This window comes from Vicugna pacos, chromosome 5 (genome assembly GCF_048564905.1).
Source record: "Vicugna pacos chromosome 5, VicPac4, whole genome shotgun sequence".
NCBI classification, from domain to species: Eukaryota; Metazoa; Chordata; class Mammalia; order Artiodactyla; family Camelidae; genus Vicugna; species Vicugna pacos.
In genome coordinates, this window is record NC_132991.1 from 17,858,381 (window position 1) to 17,886,112 (window position 27,732).

The 27,732-nt window shown below is 36.1% G+C and overlaps 1 protein-coding gene across 6 annotated transcripts in view; it reads left to right on the plus strand.

The window, feature by feature from the left end:
- The window catches only part of THSD7B (thrombospondin type 1 domain containing 7B), a 760,456-nt gene that overhangs the window by 541,826 nt on the left and 190,898 nt on the right, over positions 1 to 27,732 (plus strand). For all 6 annotated transcript variants that reach the window (XR_012072540.1, XM_072960903.1, XM_015243953.3 and 3 more), the window contains one exon: positions 1,095 to 1,358. Coding sequence is in view for 5 of the 6 variants with exons in the window: in XM_072960903.1 (XP_072817004.1) it covers positions 1,095 to 1,358 (264 nt within the window). In the remaining variant the exon portion in view is untranslated. The remainder of the gene's footprint in view (positions 1 to 1,094; positions 1,359 to 27,732) is intronic.

Sequence of the window (27,732 nt, forward strand, 5' to 3'; positions counted from 1 at the left end):
GAGCCAAGTGTCCAGGTGACCACTGTAGACTTGTGTGTAATGTAAACCATCTGCCAGTGAAAGTAGTCTATGCATCAGCTTGTATCCAGCATTTCCAAAACAGCCATAAAGACTGAAAATAGACTAATAAAGCCGCCTTCTCTCCCTCCCCACCCCCACAATCAGAGCCAAGGCTCTAGCTAATGACCTACTAATGAGGAAACAAAGTAAAATTATTAGATCTAGGAAATCCTTTAAAAAAATCTAGAGAAACTGTGTTAGTGGCTAAGTTGAGTCAAGTTGCAGGCTGTCTTGGAATCCACTGAACATGATTAGCAGGCACTCACAGCTTTGAAAAATGACTTCGTATTGTCATTACTCAAAGTTATTATTACAGCAAAAAGGTCCATCAAAGTCAGTTGGCAAGGTAAGGTCATATTCTAAAATATTTGAGTTAAAAAGGTCTCTCGAAGTGGAGGGCATACCCTTTTTCTCAGATTAAATTATCCAACATGATGTGAGCATTTATTGCAATCTGTTGTTTCTGGCAGCATTTGTGAGCTGCCCAACAGCAGGAGCCAAAATAAGTTCCACTTTGCCCACCACCCCAAGTGACACCCAGCCTCACTCCAGGGCCATTGTCTGGGAGGATACCATTTTGTTCCTTGAATACATAAACTCTTCTTAAAAAGCTACATCAAAAAACACGGAAGGAGTTAATATTTACACTATTTTGTTGGTTTCCCTGGCGACCATTAATTTCAAGAAAATAGAGACAAGGTAATCAATCTGTTTTTATCAGTAAATCATAGGGAAATCGATAGTAAATAAATCAGCCAAGACCTTTTTCTAGTTGCTGAGCCACCATAGCAAACATCTTCTAAGAATTTTCTGCCAGTATTCAACATGAAACTTTTTTCCCAAATAAATTTAAATTTCACAGATGCTCTGGGAATTGCTTCCATTGTCCTAGGATTTACTTCCGTGTGGAAAAAAAGAGTGAAAAAAAACTTTATTACGAATTAATAGTCTAATAGCTTTTAAATACAATGTAAGTGACTTTTAACAAAACAGCAGATGTGAAATTAATACGTGAATGTCTCTTGTTGGAACAGGCAAAAGCAGGAAGAAGGAGAAATGTCAAGATGCTGACCTGTACCCTCTGGTGGAAACAGAACCATGTCCTTGTGATGTGTTTATATCTCAGCCTTATGGTAATTGGTCAGACTGCCTTCTTCCTGAAGGCAGAAGGGAGTCTCACAGAGGACTGCGGGTTCAAGGAGACAGCAAGGAATGTGGAAAAGGCGTGCGCTTCCGAGCAATAACCTGCTCTGATAAACATGGAAGGCTGGTTGACCCCGCCCACTGCAACAGCTCTGGTAAGGAGATGGGGAGGTTTGTCCCAGGTCTAGAATTAGTAGCTTTGTTTTTAGTAATGTTTCCCTTCTCCTCTGGCAAGAACACACTGCCTCTCATAAAATATGGGCATATAAAATGCACATAGCCATATCTCACTCTTCTCCGAGAAAGCCAAAGCCAACAAACAAATATATTTTATGCTTTATTGGTGCTCTGGTCATATATGTAGAAGGCATCAGGCCTTGGATTTCTTCTAAAGATGTGGACAGAATACCAAAGAAGTTTAATTTGAAGTGTTTTACAGTGCAGTGTGTAAGTACACCCAAAGTAATAGACTAGAACTGTAGAAAAGAAATTAGGCAATCTGGAAAAGTTTTTGAGATGTTAATCAGGGAGAAGACTGTCTTTCTGGGGGGGAAGGGATGGGGAACCTTGGGATGATTTAAAAGATATTGTTGAACAGAGAAAAGAATGATGGTTATATATGGTCGGGGTAAACACTGATGGAAGAGCCTAAGATTAATGATTACAATGCGGCTTATGAATTTCCTCCCCTATTTTTTGGTTTTTAATTACCTTTTTAAAAAAACTAAACAAGTTAGGGATTTTACAGAAGGTATGGATAGAGAGAATTGATGTTTGAGTGACAAACTCTTAAAAAAAAAAAAAGTAGATTTTGGTCTCTGTCATCAAGGTCTTGTATTCTAATAAGCTTTCTCAATAATGCCAGAAATGGCAAATTGAATTCAGTTTTAACACACAAGTCAACTAAATGATAGTTCATCTTTATTCTTTATTGCCAGTGTAACAGCTCGTCTTGCTTAGGATATATCTGGATCCTTATAGGAATGCAATTTAAGGCTTAATGATTTTTTAATTAGTACGGTTGTTGCTCTGCTTACTCGGTTAGTCTACAGAATTGTATTCAGTAATTTTACTTTCAGAAACATTAAACACATCATAAGCAGGTAGTGGACCCATTTTACAGAGGCCAAAGTTGGTCAACTCAAATCTTTTTTTCACCTTTAATGTACATACTAGTTTATTTTTAAAATTTTTGTCTTAAAATATATTTGACTTACAGCATTGTATACATTTAAGGTGTATGACTTGTTAATTCTGTACATTTGTAGGTTGTAATGTGATTGTGATTGTAGTGAAAATTATTACCTGTAACACTGCATAATTACCATTCCCTTTTAGTGGTTGGAATAATTCTAGTCTCTTAGCAAGTTTGATTATAACACAATATTGTTGTCCATATTCACTGTACTGTGCATTAGATCTCTAGGACTTATTTTCTGCTAATTCCAAATTTGTATCATTAAATAACTATCCTATCCCTGTCAGTCCCTTCACTCCCATCCCCTGGAAACCACTCTTACTCTGCTTTTATGAGTTTGGCTTTTTTAGATTCCATGTATGAGTATGATGTAACAGTGATATGAGTGATGAGTGAAATAACACAGTATTTGTCTTTCTCTGACTAATGTATCTCACTTCATATAATATCCTGAAGATCTTTCATATTTTCCCAAGTGGCAGAATGTCTTTTTCATGGCTAAATAATATTTCACCATGTATATACTCTATATCTTTATCCATTCATCTATTGATGGACACATAGATTGTTTTTATATCTTGGCTATTGTGAATAATGCAGCAGTAAACATGGGAATGCCTGCATCTCTTTGATACCTTGTTTTCACTTTTGGGGGATGTATACACAGAAGTAGAATTGTTGAATCATATGGTAGTTCTGTTTTTACTTTTTTGAGGAACCTGTGTATTTTACATAGTAGCCGCACCAATTTACATTTGACCAACAGTGTGCAGGGATTGCCTTTCTCTACACCCTCATCAATACTTGTTGTCTCTTGTCTTCTTGATGATTGCTATACTAACGGGGTCATAAGATAGCCCATGTGGTTTTGATTTGCATTTCCCTGATGATTGGTGGTGTTGAGAATCTTTCCATGCACTACTTGGCCTTTTGGATGTTTTCTTCAGAAAGTCTATTTTGGTCCTCTGCTTAGTGTTTAATTGGATTGTTTGTTTTTTGTTATTGAGTTGTATACATTCTTTATATAGCTTGGATATTAATCTCTTGTCTAATATATGGTTTGCAAAAGTTTTCTCCCATTCTAGAGGTTGCTTTTTCACTTTGTTAGTTGTTTCTGTTGCTGTGCAAAATCTTAAGTTTGATGTGATTCTATTTGTCAATTTTTACTTTTATCATTTATGTTTTTGGTGTCATATCCAAAAAGTCATTGCCAAGACCATTGGTTTTTTGCTGTTGTTTGTTTGTTTTGTTAATAGTCTTCCTTATTTTTTAATTGAAGTATAGTCAGTTTACAGTGTATCAATTTCTGGTGTACACCATAATGCTTCAGTCATACATGCACATACATGTATTTGTTTTCATATTCTTTTTGACCATAAGTTACAAGATATTGAATATAGTCCCCTGTGCTATACAGTATAAACTTGTTGTTTATCTATTTGATATATATTAGTGTCTGCAAATCTTAAACTCCTAATTTATCCCTTCGTACCCTTTTCTCCCCCTGTTAACCGTAAGTTTGTTTTTTATGTCTGTGAGTCTGTTTCTGTTTTGCAAATAAGTTTGTCTTTTTTTTTTAAGATTCCACATATAAGTAATATCATATGGTATTTTTCTTTCTCTTTCCTGGCTTATTTCACTTAGAATGACAATCTGCAGGTTTATCCATGTTGCTGCAAATGGCATTATTTTATTATTTTTAATGGCTGAGCAGTATTCCATTATATAAATCTATCACAGCTTCTTTATCCAGTCATTGTTGATGGACATTTAGGTTGTTTCTGTGTGTTGGCTATTGTAAATAGTGCTGCTATGAACATTGGGGTGCATGTATCTTTTTGAATTAAGGTTCCCTCTGGATATATGCCCTGGAGTGGGACTGCTGGATAATATGGTAAATCTATTTTTAGTCTTTTGAGGAATCTCCATACTGTTTTCCCTAATGGCTGCACCAAACTACATTCCCACAAACAGTGTAGGAGGGCTCCATTTTCTCCACAGCCTCTCCAGCATTCATCGTTTGTGGACTTTTGAATGATGGCCATTCTGACTGGTGTGAGATAGTCTCATTGTAGTTTTGATTTGCATTTCTCTAATAATTAGTTATATTGAGCATTTTTTCATGTGCCTATTGGCCATTTGTTTGTCTTCCTTGGAGAATTGCATGTTTAGATCTTCTGCCCATTTTTTGTGTTGGGTTGTTTGTTTTTAAGTTGTATGAGCTGCTTATATATTCTGGAAATTAAGCTCTAGACAAGTCTCATCTTCTGCAAATATTTTCTCCCATTCCATATGTTGTCTTTTTGTTTTACTTATGGTTTCCTTTGCTCTGCAAAAGCTCATAAGTTTAATTAGGTCCTATTTGTTTGTTTTTGCTTTTGTTTCTATTGCCTGGGTAGACTGCCCTAGGAGAGCATTGCTAAGATTTATGTCAGGTAATGTTTTGGCCTATGTTTTCTTCTAAGAGGTTTATAGTGTCTTGTCTTATGTTTAAGTCTTTAAGCCATTTTGAGTTTGTGTGTGTGTGTGTGTGTGTATGGGGGTGAGGGAGTATTCTAACTTCATTAATTTCCACGCAGCTCTCCAGTTTTCCCAGCACCATTTGGTGAAGAGACTGTCTTTACTCCATTGTATGTTCATGCCTCCTTTGTATTAAAAAAAAAAACAACTGACCAAAAGTCTGTGAGTTTATTTCTGGGCTATTCTGTTCCATTGATCCGTATGTCTGTTTTTGTACCAATACTATTCTGTTCTGATTACTGTAGCTCTGTAGTATTGTCTGAAGTGTGGGGGGGGGATTATTCCTCCAGCTTCATTCTTTTTCTTCAGTATTGCTTTGGCAATTCTGGGTCTTTTGTGATTTCATTTAAATTTTAGCATGATTTGTTCTAGTTCTGTGAAAAATGTCCTGAGTAACTTGATAGGGATCACATTAAATCTGTAGATTCCTTTGGGTATTATGGCTATTTTAACAATATTAATTTTTCTAATCCAAGATAACTGTTGAACAGCTTCTTTTCTGCATTTCCTTCTAGCAGTTTTATGGTATCAGGTCTTGTGTTTGGGCTTTGTCCCTTTCAAGTTAATTTTCGTGAGTAGGGTAAGATAGGGATTCAATTTAATTATTCTATAAGTGTTTATGCAGCTTTCCGAGTACCATTTGTTGGAAAGACTATCATTTCCCCATCAGGTGGTCCCTGGCTCCTTAACTAATATTAAACAAATATTAGTTGACTGAATGTGTTGGAGTTTACTTCTGAATTCTCTAATCTGTTCCATTTGTCTATTTTTATGCTAGTACCATACTTGAAGTACTATAGCTTTATAATGCAGTGTAAAATCGGAAAATGTGATACCTGCAGCTTTGTTCTTTCTCAGGATTTCTTTATCTATTTAGCTAAATATGTATTATTCCATACAAATTTTAGCATTTGTTTTTTCTATTTCTGTGAAGAATGCCATTGGAACTTTGATAGACATTGTGTTGAGTCTGCAGATGGCTTTGGGTGATATGGACATTTTAACAATATAAATCCTTTGTATCCATGAATACAAGATATCTTTCCATTTGTTATGTCTTCTTTAACTTCTTTCAGTGAAGTCTTGTGGTTTTCATTGTACAGATCTTTCACTTCCTTGGTTAAATTTATCCTTAGGTATTTTATTGATTTTGATGCTATTGTGAATGGGATAGTTTTCTTTATTTTTTCAGATGTTTCATTACTAGTGAGTAGAAGTACAACTGATTTCTTTTTGTTGATTTTATATCCTTAAACTTTACTGAAATCATTGATTAGTTCCAACAGTTTTTTGGTTAAATCTTTGGGATTTTCTGTATACAAAACCATATCATCTGCAAGTAGAGAGTTTTGCTTCTTCCATCCTAACTTGGATGTATTTTATTGCCTTGTCTTGCCTAATTTCTCTAGCTAGGACTTCTAATGCTGTGTTAAATAAGAGTGGTGAGAATGGGCAACCTTGTTTTGTTCCTAATCTTAGAGGAAAACCTTTCAGTGTTTCACTGTTGAGTATAATATTAAGTCTGGGTTTGTCACAGATGGCTTTTGTTATGTTGAGGTTATGTTCCTTTTATATACAATCTCTTCAGGGTTTTATCGTGGAAGGAAATGTGAAAATACTTTCTTTCATTCTGTTAATGAGATGTAAAACATTTATCAATTTGCATATTGCATCTCAGGGATAAATCCTACTTATCATGGTGTATAATCCTTTTAATGTGTTCAATTCAGTTTACTAATATTGATTTTTTTGTATTTATGTTCATCAGTAGTATTGGTGTATAGTTTTGGGGGTTTTTTTAGTGGCCATATTTAACTTAGGTATCTGGGTAATGCTGGCCTTATAGAATGAATTTGAAAGTGTTCCCTTCGCTTGAGTTTTTTGGAAAAGTATGGGAAGGGTTGGCATTAATTCTTCAGATGTTTGATAGAATTCACACATAGAGCCATCTGGTTCTGTAGTTTTCTGCTTTGGGAGGTTTTTGGTTATAAATTGTCTCCATATTCATTATTGGTCTGTTTAGATTTTCTGTTCTTCCATATTCAGTCTTGGTTGGCTGCATGTTTCTAGAAATTTATCTTTTTCTTTCAGGTTATCTGACTTGCTGGCATATAGCAGTTCATAGTAGTCTTTTATTATCCTTTACATTTCTGTAGTATCAGTTGTAATGTCTCCTCTTTCATTTCTAATTTTGAGTCTTCTGTTTTTTGAGTCTAGCTGAGAGTTTGTCAATTTTTTTCATCTTTTTGAAAATCCAGCTTAATTTCATCGATCATTTCTTTTGTTTCTCTGATCTGTTTTATTTATTTTCTCCCTGATCTTTATTTGCTTTCTTCCAACTTTGGGCTGAATTTATTCTTGTGGTTTCTTGAAGTATAAAGTTAGGTAGTTCGGACTTCTAATTTCTTAACATAGCCACTTATTACTGTAAACTTTCCTCCAAGAACTGTTTTTTGCAGTATCACCTAGGATTTGATGTTTTCTTTCCTTTTTGTTTCAAGATAATTTATTTCTGTTTTCATTATTTGCCCATTGGTTGTTTAGAAGTGTGTTTAGTTTCCACATCATTGTAGATTGTCTTGTTGATTTCTAGGTTCATACCATTGTGGTCAGAAAAGATGGCTGATGTGATTTCAGTCTTAAATTTGCTAGGACACAAGATAAGTCTTATAATCTAATCTGGAGAATATTCTGTGAGCACTTGAAAGAATGTATTCTCTGCTGCTGTTGAATGGATACTCTATATACTTCTGTTAAGTCCATTTGGTCTAAAATATGGTTCAGTTCCAACATTTCTGCATCAGTTTTGTCTGGATGATCTCTATTGCTGACAGAGGTATACTATTGTTGTATATTTCTCCCTTCAGATATGTTAGTACTTAATATATTTAGGTACCCTAAGGCTGGGTGTGTATGTAGTCATGATTGTTTATATATATATGTGTGTGTGTGTGTGTATATAATGTATGTATGTATATGTATATATGAGATACGATAATATATATACGATATAATAATATGTATCTACCTATATAGAGAGGGAGAGAGAGACTCCTTTATCATTATATAATGACCTTATTTGTGTTCGTTTTGGCTTGAAGTCTATTTTGTCTGATAAGTATGGCTATGTCTGCTTTCTTTTGGTTTCCACCTGCATGGAATGTTTTATTCTATCCTTTTACTTTGAGCCTCCGTGTGTCTTTAGAACTGAAATGAGTCTCCCGTAGGCATCATATAATTGGACCCTTTTTTTTTTTCAATCCATTCAGGTATTCTTTGCTGTTTGGTGAATTCAGTCCACTTACATTTAAATGTAAGGACCTGCTACTGTCATCTTGTTTGCCTTCTGGTTGTTCTGTATGCCCATTATTTTACTCTTGTACCTGTCTTTGTAAATTGGTGGTTTTCCATGATGATGTTTTCTCTGGCCCTTTTTGATGTTTTTGTGAATCTACTCTAGATTTTTGCTTTGTGGTTACCACTACCTCTATGAAAGAGGTCAATACTCTTTAACCCCTTCTGCTGGAGAGGTAGCTACTGCCACTTCCAGAAACTTAGCCCTTGCTGTGTCACACTGGAGAGGGAGAAGCACCTCGGAAAGTTTCTCCCATTCCTCTGCATCCGAACTGTTCTCTGTTCCATTCCAGTGGCATTCAAGAATCTCCCCTAGGAAGCCTGTACTTCCAAACATTCTCCTGTCCATGAGTATCTGCCCAGTTTTGCCCTCTCCATGTTCTTTCTTTTCTGATCTCAGTGAGTGGAAGTGGGGCAGCTTTTTCCAACTCCTTTGTGTTCACAACCCCCACTGACATCCCCTTTGTTTATTTTTGGATAACCAGGTGGACTAGAAATCTCCAGGTCCCTTGGTGTAATAGTAAAGTTACTTTTGTTTGGTTATGGATGTCTAATTAGTTATTACAAAAAGGGAAGAGAAGTAAGGAATGCCTTGCCCCACCATGTATCTGATGTCACCTGCATCTTGGTTTATTTATTCATTTGATCACACTTATGTATTGAACACCTGCTGTATTCCTAGTCCTCTTCTGATTTGGGCATACAATTATGGGGAAATGAGGGACTTGCGCAGTTTATTGTCTAGTGGAATATAGAAACAAAACAAATGAATAAAAAGGATTTCAAGTCTTGGTTAGCCCTTAGGATGCTCAATAGAAAATCTGAAGACTTTAGGGGAGTCTTCAGTAAAGCAACACAAATTTGAGATGTGAAGAGTGAGTAGGTGACAACTATGTGAGAAATACACACAAGGTAATTTCAGCTAGTGGGACACACATGTCCAGATGATGTAAGGCAGGAAAGAAATACTGGCCAAAAGCAAAGGAAGCTCTGTGGTTTGAATACTAGGGAGTGAGGAGAGTTGTTTGAAATTATGTTGAAGTAGGCAGAATCTTACGGAACAAAGCAAGGAGTCTGAATCTAATTCAAGGGGAAGGGGATGGGAAGAGTTGTAGATAATGTGATTCAATTTAAGTGTTTAAAAAATCACTATAGAATAGTGTGTATCGACTGGCTTCAAAGGGTCAAGGATGCTATTGGGAGACTGTTGAAATAACCAAGGGAAGACATGATTTTAGATCAGACTTAGGATGGCAACAATAAAGAAATAGGGGAAACAGTTTTAAGATAAAATTTGGAGATTGAAAAGGTGACTTTTATTTGGAATACTTTTGTCAATTCTATCACTCATCTCTAATTTTTCAGAGGTTTGTGTGTGTATGTGTGTGTTTAATTTAGAAATAATCATTTCGGGTTTGGGGAGAGTGTAGCTCAAGTGGTAAAGTGCATGCTTAGCAAGCACAAGGTCCTGGGTGGTTCAGTCCCTGGTACCTCTAAAAATAAACCTAATTACTTCACCCCACCCACAAAAAATTTTAAAAATAATCATTTCAGGTTAGAAAAGAAAATGTTCTCAAGGAAGAAGTGGCACTGGAAATAGAACCAGTTAACAGAGCAATAGCAAAAGCTGCTAGAGAATCTAAGAGATTTTTACCATATGAAAACAATACATTGATAAAGATTCATCAGAGACGTATATAACTTTTAATGTATTTGTGTTAAGATATTTTTATAGCACAATTTTCAAAAAAAATAAGTGAAAATAGCACATTGTATCACTTCTAAGGATAAGAGACATATCCATCTATCAAGTTAAAAAAAAATCTTTCAATGATCACTAACAGACACTTTGAAATTTTCCATGAGTTCCATAAGAATTCTGTTTTCATCATGGACAAACTGAAGCAGAGAGCAGTGACCTCAATCTAGAAAACTACTTTATTTACCCTTTTAAGCTGTAGCATGAGTGTTACCTTCCATCTGCATTTGGAAGACACAAATGGGATTCCCCCAGATCGTAGCATCGAGATTTCCTCATGGGGTAATTATTCCTCATGCTGAGGTGTCCTGTGTGTCCTTGGTGGTACATACAACTGTGCGCAACACAACTGAGTAAATTCTGAATTATCAACGCTAATGGCTTTCATAGAAGATTCAAATCACAGATGATCTTAGCCAGGTCTTTTTGTCTTGAGGAATATCACTGAGGAGACAAGTATTAAAATTACACTTGGTTTAAAAAACAAAAAGAAAAAAACTTAAGAATGCAGTTTGTATCAGGATCCCATCAGCAACTGTTTGCTCCTCTTGAGTCCCATGACTGCCTAGTGTCAGTGTTCAGTCTGCTCCCCCACTGTATTGACAACAGGCTGGGTGTTGACTCTGATTACCTATTTCAGGCAACACCATAGCATGTGCCCAAATAAAGATACCTGAGGTGAGTTACTTCCAACTATGTCTCTTAGCCCAGTGATTTGTTTTTTGGTCACACCCAAAACACTCCATTCTTCTCTCTTCCTTTCCCTCCCTTCATCCAGGTTTCTGCTCATAGCAAGTCTTTCCCAAAGTCCCCTAATGAATCGTTCCGCTTCATCACTTCCTCTTGCCCTTCCCAGCCTTTATCTTTCTTTGTAGTATTTAATCACCAACTAAAATATTATGTATTTACATTAAAAATATTCTGATTGTCTCCCTTCTATGATTGGATGGTAAATTGCCAAGAAACAAAGAACTGCTTATATTTTTTAATTTTTTTCAACTGTATTCACAGCACCTAGAATGGTGCCTGAAAGTTAGTAGGTATTCAAAACATATTTCTGAATACATGACTGTATCGTCAGGTCTTAGTAATTTTGCAGCCTAAGTCTTTCTCAAACTGTTTTCTTTTCTATTGCTACTGCTGCACCCAGTGGTAGATGTTACAGTAGCATCTTGACCTATCCACCTGATACCTATTATGCCAAGAGCCATCAGCCACCATATGAAAAGGCCAGTGCGGCCATGCTATGGTTCTGTTGGCAGTTTTTCCTGGTCTCTTCTTCACACCCTTCATAGGACACCAAAGGGGCTACATAATTATGGAGTCTGCCCAACATGCTCTTTACTTGCCTTTCGTGAGACCCCTCGTTTAGGGGGATAGGACCAGGTGATGTGTGATTCGAGAGGCATTTCCCCTATTTCCACTCGGAGGGTGGGTGAAGGGATCATCTCTGAGGGTTCCCATTATTCCTCATGCTTTTCCTTATGACTTTATTGACCTTTTTTTTTTTTAAATCCCCATGTATATTTCTAGCTCTCTTACTCATCTAGTTGTTCATTGAAATCCAGTACAGAATCAGATTTATTTCTCCATCCCAGTGCCTAACACAGGGTCTGGCCCATCACAGGCAATCAGTAAATGTTGGCTGAATGAATGAAAGACTGGTTTAGATACAGCAAGAGTCAACATGCATGCCTAGATAGAAGTTCTGAATTTGTGTGTGTGTGTTACAGCTCTCTGGGTAGAACAGATGTGTGTAATGAATGCAGACCCAGGGAGAAGTGAGTTGTACAGTACGTGGTCAGGCAAACATTGCAGAATATCTGGTTCTATGTTGCCCTTGATATACAGTTTGGGATTAGAGGAAATGAAATTGTACTGCTACTGGTGGACAAGGAGTGTTTTTCTGAAAGAATGGAAAAATACAGAAAAACCAATTTTTCTAGTGATCCAATGATAACTATGTGAATAAAACTTTAATTCATCAAATTATAAAGTCAAAGTGTAATCTGTTTCATATCTGGTCCCACATAAATTATTATTGCTTTTGATAGGCAATTAATTATCTTCATTAATATTTCATGGAGAAGTAACTTGGCATTTGCAGATGCATAACTCTAGTACAGCAGTTTCATTACTTTGCTGTCATATATAAGAAGGTATGGATAGCAGACAAAGCAAAATAAACTAAAGAATCTTTGATTCAAAAAATATTTCACATGTTTGCAGTTACTGGAAAAAAATGTGAATAATCTTAATACCCTTTAGAAAGTTTATATTTTCTGTGTATGTATTGAATTTTGCATTATTGAAAGATTTATCACAACTATGTATGGACAAGTTTATTTTGGCCAAGATAGGAGACTGAAATTTACATCTTTATGAACTGAGTTGGTTAAGAGAGCATTTTATGAAGTGTCCTGGCAAAGACTTGTGCATGTCAAAGATTACACAGACTTTTAAACTATTTTGAACTCTCTTCATAAATCCACTGCACAAGGGGACTAAATAATTATATCTCTTGCAGAAAGATATAGAAACCCATCAGTGATCTGAAATTTTTGCCGGATGACCTGTTTCCTAAGTCTTCTGCACCTTTATGTTTCCTGGGATGTTGATAAGCTCTTCAAATCACCACTTGAGGAGAATCATAGTGCCTACTCTGGGGCAAAGAAATTTCAGTTTGACAAGATGAATATGTTTGTGTTTTTTCATGTTGAGATTTTGCTTCCTTTGCTTTTTATTTGTGTTTCATGTAAATGTTGCTGGAATAAATTCTTATGATGTCACTCCTTCAGAGATGCTTTTCTATCCACCCCAGGGGCTTTTCTTGATCCCAGGGGCTCTCCCTCACGTGCTCAGACTTCTCTCACCTTTCCCTTAGGTCCACTGCAGTGGGGGCCTTTCCATTGTCCTCACTCAGCCCTTCCTTCCATCACCCTTCTGTCCCATTTCAATGAGAGCAATCTTTCCAAAGGCCCATCTGACTGTCACTCTTGTAGGTTTTAAATTGTTAATATCAACCATTGCCCGGGCCCCTTAGCATGGCATTGAGGGTCCTTCATGCTTTTACCCTTTGTTTACCCCTGAAATTCCTTCTTCCTTCCCACGCTGAGCCCCACCCACCTCGGGCTCTTGCATATCTCAGTACATAACACTCACTCTCATGAGGCTTTGCCTTCTCCACCTGGACACTGTAATCCTGCTGTGACTTTAATTTTTTCCCCCTTGCAACCTAATTCTCTAGTTGATTCCTAATAACTTTTCAGGACTTAGGGTAGAAATGTCAGCTTTTCTGGGAAACTTCAGGCAGACTTGCCAGTCAGCTCTTCCCCAGCCCCTAGGAACTACTAGGAATTGAGTATATCTGCTTTGTGTCCGTTAACAAGATACAGGTCCTCAGTCTTAGCACTTCTCATATTTTACCTACCTTGTTGCTAGTCTGTCCTGCCAGAAGGGTATGTGATCCTTGAGGGAAGGACGGTGTCTACTGCATCATTGTGTCATCACAAACATCTGGTAAAGAGTCAGCACATCAAACTTACTCAATAATTGTTAGCGAAACACAGAATAGGAATTTGTGCTTGTGTATAAAGAATTGTAATGGACATGTATGTCTTAGTTTCTCATGATTGCTATAACAAAGCCGTAAACTTGGTGGCTTAAAATAATATGTATCCTCTCACAGTTCTAAAGGGCAGAAGTCCACAAATGGTTTCACCTGGTCAAAATGAAGGTGTAGTCACAGCCATGTTTCCTTCAAAAGCTCTAGAGAGGAATCTGTCTCCTGGGCTTTTTCTGGATTCTAGAGCTGCAGTCCTGGACTCATGGCCTCTTGCTGTGTCTCAGAGCCAGTGGCATAGTTTCTTGCTTCAGTGTCTTTACTTTCATCGGTGTCAGTTCTGAGCCAGTGCTCCTGGTTTCCCCCTCCTAAGGACACTTAGAGTGGCCCAGCTTGCACTCATAATCCCGGGTAATCTTCCCACCTTAATATCCTGAACTTGATCACAACTGCGAAGTCTCTTTTTTCACAGAAGTTAACATTCAGAGGTTCCAGAGATTAGAATAGCTTTGAGGACCAGATATCTTTGGGGATCATTATTTAGCATACCATAATATGTGAAGGCTGTTCTATTTTTGAACCTAAACTTTTTAAAGATACACAAATGAAAAAGAATTGGAAAATTCTCAAGTATTAGAGGCACACATAGTGTTACTTTCTTTATTTCTTCATGTGTGTGGTGTCTACACAAGGGGATTTATGTGGACAATTGATATCATAATCTGGAAAGTTATGAGGCAAAATGTCATAATGTCTAAAATGTAACGAAGAAAGCAAATATGGCTTTTAGTTATTCATTTGAACAATATATGGAATCAGTATTTCCTTTCACTTTTTTTTTTAATAGGGTTCAGAGTATCCCCTTGTCTTTAGGGCATATGTTAACTTTATCTTGTTTATTTGTTATATTTTATGTTCCAATTTTGACCTTCTTAACAATTGCCAGAGACAAAGGCTTATGGATAAGGTTTCATTTGAAGAGAGGGTCTGCTTCTGAAACTGTCTCAGGAACTCCTATTCCAGGAACTCACCTAGGAAAGGCATACGTTGGGAACGGTGACTCACTTGTTTATGTGTTCATTTATTCTGTTTAACAAACATCAAAGGAACATCTGGTTTCCATTAGACTATGTAATAGTATATAAAGATAAATAAGTAATAGTCATTGGAGATATTCAGTCTAATATGCAGGACAGTTTTAGGGACTTCCGAATTTGGGATTATCTTCCCTTTCTGAGTCAGACCGTACTGTAGTTTTTGGAATTGCATTAAAACAAAAACTTCAGGACATCAGTGGGTCAAATAGTTTCATATAGTCTGTATTTCTTTTCCATAATTATGTCCAAATATGGAATAAAGACTTCTGTCTTGGAGATTAGAGGTGGACAGTGAGAGAAGGCATGGCTAAGCCTTATAACCTAGTACCTGTGGATTGGATTGGAGCACCTTTCTAGAAAAGGCTCTGTCTTGTAACCTTTCTTTGGAGAAATTGTGGGTCCATAATGAAATCCATGTACAATTTTATTTTAACCTAACTGAAATAAAAAATGGGATATGTTACTCTAAATCAGAAGGTAAACAGAGCTCTGAAACTGATTTTTTAAAGGAATTAATGTCTGTTACTCTTTTTTTTTCCTTTGAGTCAAACACATAGATATCTTATGAAATGCAAAATAACTCCCTGCCTATATTGCCTTAGAAAAATAATTCAGTCTCCCTAAGGTCAGGAATAAATCAAGGATGTCTACTTTTTACTTCTAATCAGCACTCTAATGGAAGTTCTAGCTAAGGCAGGCAAGAAAGATAAATAATCTAGATTTAAAAGAGAAAAGTGAAACTGTATCTATTGGTAGATAACATAAGATAATCTTGTAAATAAGAAATCTTAAATAATTTTTCTACAAAACTATTAGAACTAATAAAAAAATTCATCAAATCTGCAGTGTGTAAGATCAATATACCGTCAGTTGTATCTCGGAGCTGGAAAAAGTAGATCAATATACCAAGTCAGTTCTAGTTCTGTACCCTAACAGCAAATCAGAATATAAAATTAAGAAAATAATTTTATTTATAATAGCATGAAAAGAGCAAAATAATTAAAAATAAATTAAACAAGTAAAAATATGTACTCTAAAAACTATAAAACATTGTTTAAAAAAAAGACCTCAATAAATGGAAAGATATAACATATTCATTGGCCAGAAGACTTAATATTAAAATGCCAGTACTTCTCAAATTCAACTACAGAGTCAACACAATTGCTAGCTTTTTTTAAATAGAAATTGACAAACTGATACTAAAATTCACATGAAAATGCAAGAGCCCAATAATAAGAGATATTAAAAGAGAAGAAAGGATTTTGGAGGACTCACTTCCCAGTTTCAAAACTTACTACAAAACTACAGATATCAAGACAGGGACATAAGGATGGACATATAGATCACTGGAACAGATTTGGAAATCCATGAATAAATCCTTACATTTATGCTCAGCTGATTTGTAACACTACTCAGTGGGAGAAGAATAGTCTCTTCAAAAAGTGGTACTGGAACAACTGGATATCCACATTTAAATGGATGAAGCTTGGCCACTTCCTTACACAAAAATTAACAAAATGGATAATGGAGCTAAATGTCGTAGGTAAAACTATAAAATTCTTAACAGAAAAATAACAGTAAGTCTTTGTGATTTGGGCTAGGCTAGATCATCTTAGATACAATACTGAAGCAATGGTGAAAAGAGAAAATAAATATTGGACTTCATCAAAATTAAAAATTTGTGTGCTGCAAAAGATACTATTAAGAATGTATAAAGACCTGCAGAATGGAAGAAAATAGGTGTAAATGATATATCTGGTAAGAAGAGACTTGTATTCGGAGTATATAAAGTCTTACAGGTCAACAATAAAAAGACAGTCTTTTATGTTGAAAAATGATCAACAGATTTAAATAGACATTTCTCCAAACAAGATATACTAGTGGCTAATAAACACATGAAAAGATACTCAATACCATTAGTCTTCAGGGAAGTGGAAATCAAAATCAAAATGAGATAACACTTCATACCTACTAGGTTGGCTACAATCAACAATGTGTTGGTGAGGATGTGAAGAAACTGGAAACCTCATACACTGCAAATGGGAATGTAAAATAATGGAACTACTTTGAAACATTGTTTGGCAGTTCCTTAAAAAGATAAACATAGGGTTGCCATATGACCCAACAGAAATGAAAGAAGTAAAACATGTATTCACGTAAAACACAATTATTTCTCAGCATTACTCATGAAAGCCAAAATGTGGAAACACCCCATATTTTCATCAGCTGAGAAAATGGATAAACAAAATGCAGCATATATAAAGCACTTATCTTGACAGTTAAGAGAATGAAGTATTGGTACCTACTATAATGCAGGTGAATAATGACATCGTTAGACTAATTGCGAGAAGTCAGTCACAAAAGGCCACGTTCTATATGATTCAGTTTACATGTAATGTCTGAAACCGTCAGATATATAGAGAGACTGTGTAATAGTCAGCTCAGGCTACCAGACGAAATACCATAGATGGGGGTGGCTTAAATGAAAGAAATTTATTTACTCACAGTTCTGGAGGCTGGAAGTTCAAGATCAAGGTGCCAGTATAGTCTGGCTGTGGTGAGCTCTCTGCCTGGCTTACTGATGGCTGCGTTCTTGCTGTGTCCTCACATGACAGAAAACAAGAGCACACGCAAGAGAGAGCCAGCTCTCTGGTGTCCCTTCTTGTAAGGGCACTAATCCCATCAAGAGGGCCCCCCAATCTGACCTCATCTAAATCTAATTACCTCCCAAAGACAGCATTTTCAAATGCAGTCACACTGGGGGCTAGGATTTCCATACCTGAACTTGAGGAGAGCACATTGTGGTCCATGATAGGCCACTAGTGGCTATGGGGTATCTTATAAGGTCGTGAAAATGTTCTGAAATTGATGATGGTAATGGCTGTACAACTCTATGAACATACTGAAAAAAAATTGCATTGTGCAACTTAAATACATAAATTATATGAATAATATCTCAAGTTGTAAAAAATTAAAAATTAAGATCTAATGAAAATTTATAATTCAAAGAATAGTTCAGTGCAAAATATATGTAGCATATCTATGTCTATACACATATATCTAAAATATGGGCACTAAGGATTTTGACTAATTCAGGGTTGGGTTTTTTGTTTTTTTTTTGAGAATCTCCTATGATAGGAATAGACTTGTAAATGAGTAAACCTAATTAAATGTAGAACATGCCGAAAGTGAAATATGAACAAATGTTCTGGGAAGACAGCAGTAAACTAACTCGGGGATGATTGCAGCAACAGTGTCTTAGAGGAGAGGGAATATCTGGTCTGGGGCTTGGAGTAGGAAGGGATGCACTGTAGTTTGGTAAAGATGACTAGTGTTGTTTGGGTGGTATATATGAAGGTGATAGAACACAGGGCTGGACGTGGTTGGAGTTAACTTGTGTAGGAATTCGTATGCTAAAGGGACTTTGTTATTCAAAGCACTTAAAACTTCAGGAATATTTTGAACTTGTTCTTTTAAAGTAATTCATCCAACAGACTTTCAGTCTTAACTAAAATTATTTTTATTATGTAATTATTAAATATGTATTAACATGAAACTAAATAGAACCTCCTTATGTTTACAGGACATAAGCTATGTAAAGTTGAAAGAGACAGACAATTGTAGATGTTAAATTTTGAGATTTCCTGTCCTCTGAGAAGTTTCTGTAGGTGCTTAGGGGCCACAGAGCCACAAGTGCATACCTTAGCTTTAGGACAGTAGTTCTTAACCTTTCAATCTGGTCCCACATTCTCCTGCTAATGTTCACCTAGGACATACTCATCAAGAAGTGGATGTTCCCTACAGGCTGCCTCATAGATGAGATTGCTTGAGGGTATGAGAAACTCAGAAGTTTTTGTCCTAACCCTACCTTCCCTCTCCCATTGATTCTTCAAGTCCCAAAATGTCAAGACATGGTTGCTTTAGAAAGTAGGATTATTAACCAGGGCTGTGATAGGATTCTGTGTTTATTTTAGCAGGATAATTCTGGCTTCAGGGTTGTGGTTAGATTAGATAAAAGAAAAACTACAGGTAGAAAAACCATTAGAAGAGAGTTGCAGAGGCTGCTGTGAAATTGAAAAAAAAGGCAGAGGCCATGGGGATGGGGGGAGAAGACAGTATTTGAAAGTCAGGAGGGAATAACACTGATTAAAGGTGGCGAAATGGGGCAGTATTGGGAATAATTGCGAAAACTGGGTCAGGAATGATGATATTAACAAGGGTAAGGTACAAGCTTGAGAGGAGAAAATGGAGAACTCAGATTTAGATAGTTTGAGGGCTGAACAGAACAATTACTAGAGATGTAAAAAAAAATACAAGTCAAGAAAAATAAATTTCTGTAATTACAGACTTGGAATATAGATCTTAGGATAGCTTATAGGTGACAAGGTAGGTGGTAAGAATGGTGTTGACAATTAGAAGAGTTGACCTCAGAACTCTAAGAAATATTTATTTCAGATGGTGGTATAAGAGTCATCCACCTTCTGCTTAAACCTCCTCATTGACTGGAAGCTTGTTGCTACGATAGTCAGCTGAACAGCTCTAAAATTTGAAATTTTCAAATCTAAATGTAACTCCATTCATTGGTTCCAAATTAACTTTATTTAATTAAAAAACAGATCTAAAATATTGTCTACCTAAAAGAGCATTTCAAAATTCTGAAAAATATGTGCAATGTCCCTTATTTTAATAAATACATAAATGTTTTATTTTCCAAGTTAAATATCCAGAGTGTTTTGGACTCAAACTCATGTGCAGTTCATTTCCTTCATTATCATGCTTATTTTTCTCTGGTATGTTTCCTTTTGCAGTAAGCATTTCAATGATAGTTAAGGGAACAAGATGTCCCAGTGTTACTTTGAACCCCATGTTTCATGTACCATATGCTGTATGCAGACTGGTCTTCCTCCCACTGTTCCCCACGCACCTTCTGTCCTTGTGTGACTTCATCCCTTTGCCTGATGTCTTTTTCTTTTTAAAGTGAACTCCTACTCATCTTTGGAGCCTGAAATCAAGTTAGTTTCTTCAAAAAACCTTCTGCCTAGCTTCTCTAGACCAGTTCTATGTTTTCACAGAAATAGTCCTACTTACATGTAGAACATAGTTTATGGTTTACACTAGACTTTACCTCTTTACATGTCTTTCTCTTTTTCCAAATTAATAGCCCTCAATTCCTATCTCATTTATTAACCAATTCAGGACATATTTATTGAAATCTACCATGTGTCTGCTGTGCTACACCTTGGTTATATAGTGTTGGACACAACATGGTCTTTGCCTTCCTGGAACTTGCAGTCTAGTAATTGAGAGATACATTAAGAAAGTGTACACACAGAATATATAAGTTCAATTTGTCCTAAGTGCTAGGACAGACTTGATCAGGATGCTAAGGAAGAACAGTGAAAGGGAACATTTCAGGTAAACTGGGGATTCAGAAGCCCACTTAGGGAAGTAAACAGGATCTTCCCAAGGATGAGTGAAGGATGAGTATACAGGAGGCAAATAACACCCTTTCAGCCAGAGTCAAAGCTCAGCTAATGTCCTTTGAATAAATAAAAGTACAGTATTCCCAATATTGTATTTTTTCCCATGTTCTTTGGACCATTTTAATAGTACTTTTGTGCAGGTTTTGTTTTGAAAACCATCTCAAATACTTCTTGGCAGATGAAGTTTGCATTGAAATACAATGCATAATTTAATGTGTATAGTGACTATTGATGCGTGTTCAGTTTGAAATTAAAAGAAAATCCTGAAGTGTGTATTTTTAGGAACAGCTATAGAGTTTTGAACCCCCATTCTGAGTATAAATGTTTGGTTGTCTGTTGCGTACCATAATGCAAAACTGTGCTTTGCCCTATGTTGCCTTTCATATTCTTAGTTGTAGCTCATTATTCTAGCTTGTTAAGCTCTCTAAATCTTGATTCTGACACCTAGCATACCAGCAATAACTCTCAGCTTTATATCATCCCCAAATTTGATAAGCATGCCATCTGTGTCTTTATCTAAGTTGTTAATCAAAATGTTGAACAAGAAAGAACCAAGCATTTTCCCCCCAGGACTCAGCTACAGGGAGACATCCCTCAGGATGGCACTGATGCATTAATTCATCCAGCTCCTTTAGAATTGTTTATGAAGGTATCAGGAGAGAGTTGCAGTTCTTTGTTTTTTGTTTTTTGGTCATAATACTTTCTGCCTGTAGCATCCTCTTCTCTATCAGTCTAGTAAATACATCAAAAAAGAAGCTAGATCACTTCCTCTGATCAATGAGCTCATTTTCATGTCCAGTGCCCATTTCTTCTACATTGAAATGTTTGATGTTTATGGATTTTTGTCCAAACTGGGCACTGCTATAACTCTTGTATTAACCCCCTATAGTTCCATCCCATCTGGCTAGCTTTAGTTCTCCTGGGCCAAGGTAGTGTCTCAATGGCTTGACACCCAGGCCAGGTTGCACAGCACCCAATGAGAATGATCTCTTAACAGCTCATGGTTCCTTTCAGGTAGTGATGCTATTCAGTAGAAAGTAATGACAATTTCAGGATGTAGCTGCAGAATATATTTCCTGCCCTGATTTAACCCAAGTCTTTGTTTTACTGTGTTTAATTTCCATAGTCTGTGTGTTGATCTAAAGATAATAACGGCTACAGTTATTTGTCTTCAGTTCCTACTGTTATTTTTCTAATGAGAACCTGGGTCTCCTCTACTTTTTTTAAATTGAAGTATAGTCAGTTTACAATGTCATGTTAAGTTCTGGTGCGTACAGCATATATACACACATTTATATAACTGAATCAGTATCCTGTACACACCAGAAATTATATATTATTAATTTTAAATTAACACAATTACATGTATATTCCTTTTCATATTCATTTTCATTATAGGCTATTACAAGGTACACTCTTGATTCTAGTCTTGTTCTCAGTCTTAACATGTTTTCCTGTACATTTGTCTCTCCTTTTTTTCAAATTCAGCTTGATTCCTTATGGGTCATGTCAGTTGCAAAACACAGTTTTTGATTCTCCTCTTAGAAATTGTTTGCCAAGAGGTCCATTATATTTCATAGCCTAAAAATTGTCATTGTAATCTTCAGTACTATCTGCACTGCAAGCATGTTACTTTCTGTCTCCTTTCTCTTCTTTCTCAAAGGCTGCTTCTAGGAGAAAACTGTTAGTACCATCCATAACCCCCCAAGTCCCTTATCCGCATATCTAAGATTATTAAGTCCCGGGAGCTCCATTCCAGATTTGTCCTCAGTTTTACTCTTTTCCACTTACATCATCTATGTAAGTAGCAGTCCATTAATTTTACAAGTTTTGACAGGTTTTTTTTGGATATTGGAGCCATGCTTGAGGAAGGTGAGGGGCAAGATCCTAGCTTTTGTGATGTGAGTTGTGTGTCAGGCACTCTGCTGGGGGCTTTGCTTTTGATATTTTATAACATCTGTGTAGCAGGAATAAAACCTCAGGGCCCACACAGTTCACTCTTGATATAGGAACACATTGGAAAAAAATAAAATATTTAAAATCTTTGCAAACTCTTGACGTGATACAAAGGAGTAGAACAAAGGATCACCGTGCACAGGAATCTTAAATATGCGATTTTCCCCATTGCTGCCCCACCAAAGCCCAATGCAGGGCTCTGAGCAGGACAAAAATAATGACAGTTGTCTTGAAGGTCATTATAATAGTTTTCTATGTTCTTACATTTTACGTCTCAGGTTGAACTGAAGTGTTTTATCATGTACATCCTAGGGAAGTTTTCTCTGTGGCGTGCCCAAACAGATGTAATATTAGGCTATTTTTAATCTCAAAGAATGAGGACAAACTGAAGTACCCTCAGCATTAGGGCCTATTGCTGGTACATGGGGAGCTAAGGGAGCGAAGGGAAGGTTCTTTGTCTCAGAAGGAAACACACTGTGGTTCCTGGTTCCTCCCTTTGCTTACTGCTCCCTGCGGTATGACTCTCTCATTGAGTGTGTCTTTGATCTGAATTTTCCTTGACAGCCTAGCCTTCTGCTTCCGCCTCTGTCTCTACCAGCTTCTCTGTCCCGCATTTGAAATTCGTGGAGAGAGGATCTGACTGCGTTGCTGCATGCTCTCATCTTTAGTCCATGCACATCCTTCTTTTATTTTTAATTTAGCTTCACAATTTCCCCTATCATTCTGTATCTCTGATCCTATTAGCTTCCCTCATATTTAATTTATAACTTTCCAGTCCTCTCTGCATCTGTTTATATTCAAGCCTGTGCGTTCCTGAGGTATAAATATAATTATTTAGCTTATGTTTTAATTTACATTTGTAGTGTAGTTCCAATTTTTTCATATCTATTGGAGTATAATTGACATATAATAGTTATATATGTTGAAAGTGTGCAGCTTGATGTTGTCATATGCACTGTGAAATAATTACCACAATCAAGCTAGTTAACATACACATCACTTTACAGAGTTACCTTTTTTGCGTTTATATGGAAAGAACAGTTGAGGTCTACCCTCTTAGCAAATTTCAAGTATAGAATACAGTATTGTTAACTATAGTTAATGTGCTGTACGTTATGTCTCCAAAACTTACTCATCTTGTACAACTGAAACTTTGTACTCTTTGACCAACACCTCATTGCTTCCACCTGGCAGCTTCCATTCTACTCTCTGCTTCTATGAGTTCAACTATTTTATATTCTACATATAAGCGAAATTATGTAGTGTTTCTCTTTCTGTGTCTACTTATTTCACTTAGCATGGTGTCTTCCAAGTTCATCCATGTTATAAATGGTGGGATTTCCTTTTTAAGGCTGTGTGATATTCCTGTGTGTGTGTGTGTGTGTGTAGTATTTATTCATTCATCTGTCGCTAGACAATGAGGATGTTTCCATGTCTTGACTACTGTGAATAATGCTGCAATGAACCCAGGACTGTAGCTCTCTCTTTGAGATACTGAATCAATTTCCTTTGAGTAGATGCCCAGTAGTGGGATTGCTGAATCACCTGGTAGTGCTGTTTCTTAGTTTTTTTCCTGATAAATAATGATAGCTAACATTTATGGAACATTTACAATATGTACCTGTTTCTAAGTGTTCTCTATTAACTGATGCTATTCTTATATCAACAGTCTAATCAGATACTAGTTTTATTACCATGTTACTGTTACCGAAATCAAGGGATAAGAAGATTAGGGAACTTGCGCAAACTTGTTCTACGACGAATGTCAGAGCTTGTTTTCTCATCCATGCAATTTGGTTCCAGAGTATATCTCTTAGTCAATATATTAATTGCCTCTATTCATTATTCTGTATGTAGATTTGTTTATTCCTTTGGGGGCACTGCATAGTATTCTATCTTTTACACATGTTTATTATTTCCAATAGTGACAAATTATCCAGGCATTGGCCAATCAACTAATGATGTAAATAGCCTTTTTATGGCAACTTGTGCTACAATATGATCATTAGGTTGCTGGTAAGATAGTATAGTTTACAAAAAAAAAAAAACCATCCCACTAAAGATAAGAAATTTAACAAAATAAGGAAAAATATACCAAAATAATAATAGTTGAGAACCTTTAAATGCTGAGAATGTTTTCTTCCTCTCTTTCCTCTCATTGCTTTTCATTTCTTTATCTCTACATTTTTTTTCTGTTGCTTTTTGTTTTCTGAGAGAGATTTCTGGTCACTCTTGAGACTTTTCCTGGTTTAAGAGGTCTTCTCTCTGATTAGTTGAAACTATCCACTGTTCTTTGACACTATTAGTGTAACTGGAAGATTGCTGACTATTTCAGTTTTCTTAGAGGCAAATAAAATTAAATATCTCACCCTCCCTCTGAAACTTCTTATATTCCTGTAGCGGGTGTATCATTAAATATCATTAAATAAAATCACAAGGTATCTGTTTGTCCATAAAAGACAGGAGAAGCCTAAATGTAAATCTCTGGATTGGCTAATGCACAATCCATTAGGGAACAAATTTATTGGTAAGTGAAACAAATTTCACCATTATCAGCATAGAGTATAAATCAAGGCTGGGGGTCATATTTAATTTTATACCTTGGCGATATTTCAAAGGTTTTTTAATAGTAACTTTAACTTGCAAGGAATTTAATGTACTGTGAATTCATTCCAGTACATTGATTTCTGCATTATCTCAGCGAAAGATGCAGTTCTTTGGCAAAACAAACTTCTGGAGGTAAATTTTCTTCATCATGTAATCCATAATTTAGAAATTACACTAACAACTTATTTCATTGTTCATGAATACAGATCATTGTCTGGATGATCCAACATTGCAGCAAATAAAAAATAATTAGGGTTTCATCCTGCAGTCTGCTCCATGAGCAGCTGTGTCCCTCAATGAGCTTGGTTCCGTCCTACAGGGTTTGGAGGAGGTTGGCTCTGAATAGAGGGTGCCTTCATCCACCTCATGTCTAGGTATTCATGCTGTTGTAGGTATTTTCAATGTCTCTTGTTGCCACCTTGAGACATTACGTTTAAATGCTGGTGTTAGTGATATGTAGGGTACTGATGGCAATAGAGCTCAGTTCACCCAATGAAGTTTCAACTTCAAGAACTCTCTCTTGAGTGGGCCTCTTCCAAGGTGGAACTTTCTAGCTAGACTCCTTATGGATCTCTTCATATGTTGAGTAGAGTGAGCCCCAACCAGGGGGTCTCTGTGCCTTCCATGTTTCCCTACAGTACAAGCAGCCTCTGTCTCACCTGTTTTTATATTGGAATTAGGCGTTGAGTTTTTGCTTTGCTTTAGTTGGTGGAGAAATTATTAGTTTAGAAATTTAGATTATCACCTACAGGACTCCAAAGGGACAGCAAAGGCATATTTTATCTGAAAAGGCCTGGCTACTTGATAACCGCTTATTCTTGCCAGGCTGAAATGAGGACCCAGGTGTTGTCAGATCCTCCACTTTTTCAAGAGAAGCCAGAAATCTTTATTTTTCATATGAAATGCCCCAATATTGAATTTTTGACCTTAGGTATATAAACAAGAAAATAAATGAGCAGGTAGATAACAAATAAATCCCATATGCTAGCCCAGTATAATGTCTGGATTCAGGTCAGAGCTTCCTTTAAGGACTGATGAGATGAAGCAAAGGGACAAACACGTTCTGTCTAAGCGTGTGTATTTCTAAATCCCATGGGATACTTAGAAACTTCTATCTATTCAAACTGTCCACTGCTGATTCTTAGAATTAGTTATGTTAACCTGCCTTAATAGTTGGAAAATGAAGTTTCTATTTAAAGAACTGATTCATTTGTCGTTGTGAATAATCAGTTTTATTTAGACAATATGTTAGCCATGTGTACCTTTCAGAGCTATTCTATCATGTTTCATTATATTATTTAACAACATAGATAATGTATAATATATATTACATCTAGCAATATATTACAACAGTATATCATATATAGTGTGTACTACATAGATATTACATTTAGTGGTCTTTTAGCCTAAGGTCTAGCCATTTGTCACTTCTGAATTTTCCAATCATCTCTTAAGAAATGCCCTGTTCTCATGCTGTTTTAATTCAATCCAATAGCACACCTGAATTACTGATCAAAATTATTCTTAATTTTTATTTATTTTTATTAAACGTGGTGTCTTTATTGGTCATAAGGTTTTCTGGCTTGCTTTCTGCAAAATCTTTATTGGATACTCAGTTGATTCTTCTAGCAATCTGATTTTCTTTTTTTTTTTTTGAACATAGTTGATTTACAATGTTGTGTTACTTTCTGGTGTACAGCATAGTGATTCATACACACACACACACACACACACACACACACACACACATATATGTATATATAATATATATTATGTACAAAACAGACCCACAGATAACAAACTTATCATTACAAGGGAAAGGAGATGGGGAGGGATACATTGGGAGTTTGAGATTTGTAGATGCTACTATATATAAAAGTAGGTAAACAACAAGGTCCTACTGTATAGCTCAGGGAACTATATTCAGTACCTTATAATGACCTATAATGAAAATGATCAAAATTCTTAATCAACTTTCTAAGCCCTCCAGTGTGACTTCCTAGTGTGGCCCTGCCTGACAGCCAATTTCATACCCCTCCTCAACCTCCAAATCCTGTACAAAAGGTTCCTCTATTGACTTGTGAACATTTGGGGTTCACACTCATCGTCTTAATTTAATTTGTGGTATCTCTTCTGCCTAGATGGCCTTCTGCATGTCTATCCTTTTGTCAAAATTCTGCTGTGCTTTAGAGATGATTTATTTTAAGTTAGGCCATGATCTATTTAGAGTTGTGCTTTTGGAACATTAATGTGGCACTGGCCCAGACGTGGAGTGGATTAGAAGAGATTGGACACCTGGAGTCAGGTAAGGGCCATTATAACAGTTCAGGCGAGAGAGAACAAGCATCTGGCCTTGGCTGGTGGCAGCAGACTTGAAAAGACAGAAATGGACTCAAACCACTGTTGATTTACTGATCCAGACAGAATCTCTCATTTTGTCAATGTTATCCTAGCCTTTAATTTACATGGAAATGAACCAGAATGAGAAATGGCACCCAAATTTGAAAAATATTACCCTATAATTTTTCTGTTAAATCATCTTTACAGAATTATATTCTCTATCAATCACTAGCACCAAAACCAGGATAAGCATAAAAACATTTTTACCTTGCTCTATAGCTTTCAGTAGTGGTAAAATACTAGTATGCCATGTATATTGTATGTTAATTTTTCCACTAACTCCTACTTATTGTATTTTGACCTTGCAGTATTAAAGGAAGTTAAAAAGGGCAAGTATTGTTACATTTTTATTTTTACATGAGGAAACTGAACTATTAAGATTATTTTTTCTAGATCACATAAGGTCAGACCTTGATTTATAATCCATATCACTAGTCCTTTTTTTTTATTTTACATTTTTTTATTAAGTAATAGTCATTTTACAATGTTGTGTCAAATTCTAGTGTAGAGCACAATTTTTCAGTTATACATGAACATATATATATTCATTGTCACTTTTTTTTCGCTGTAAGATATCACAAGATCTTGTATAT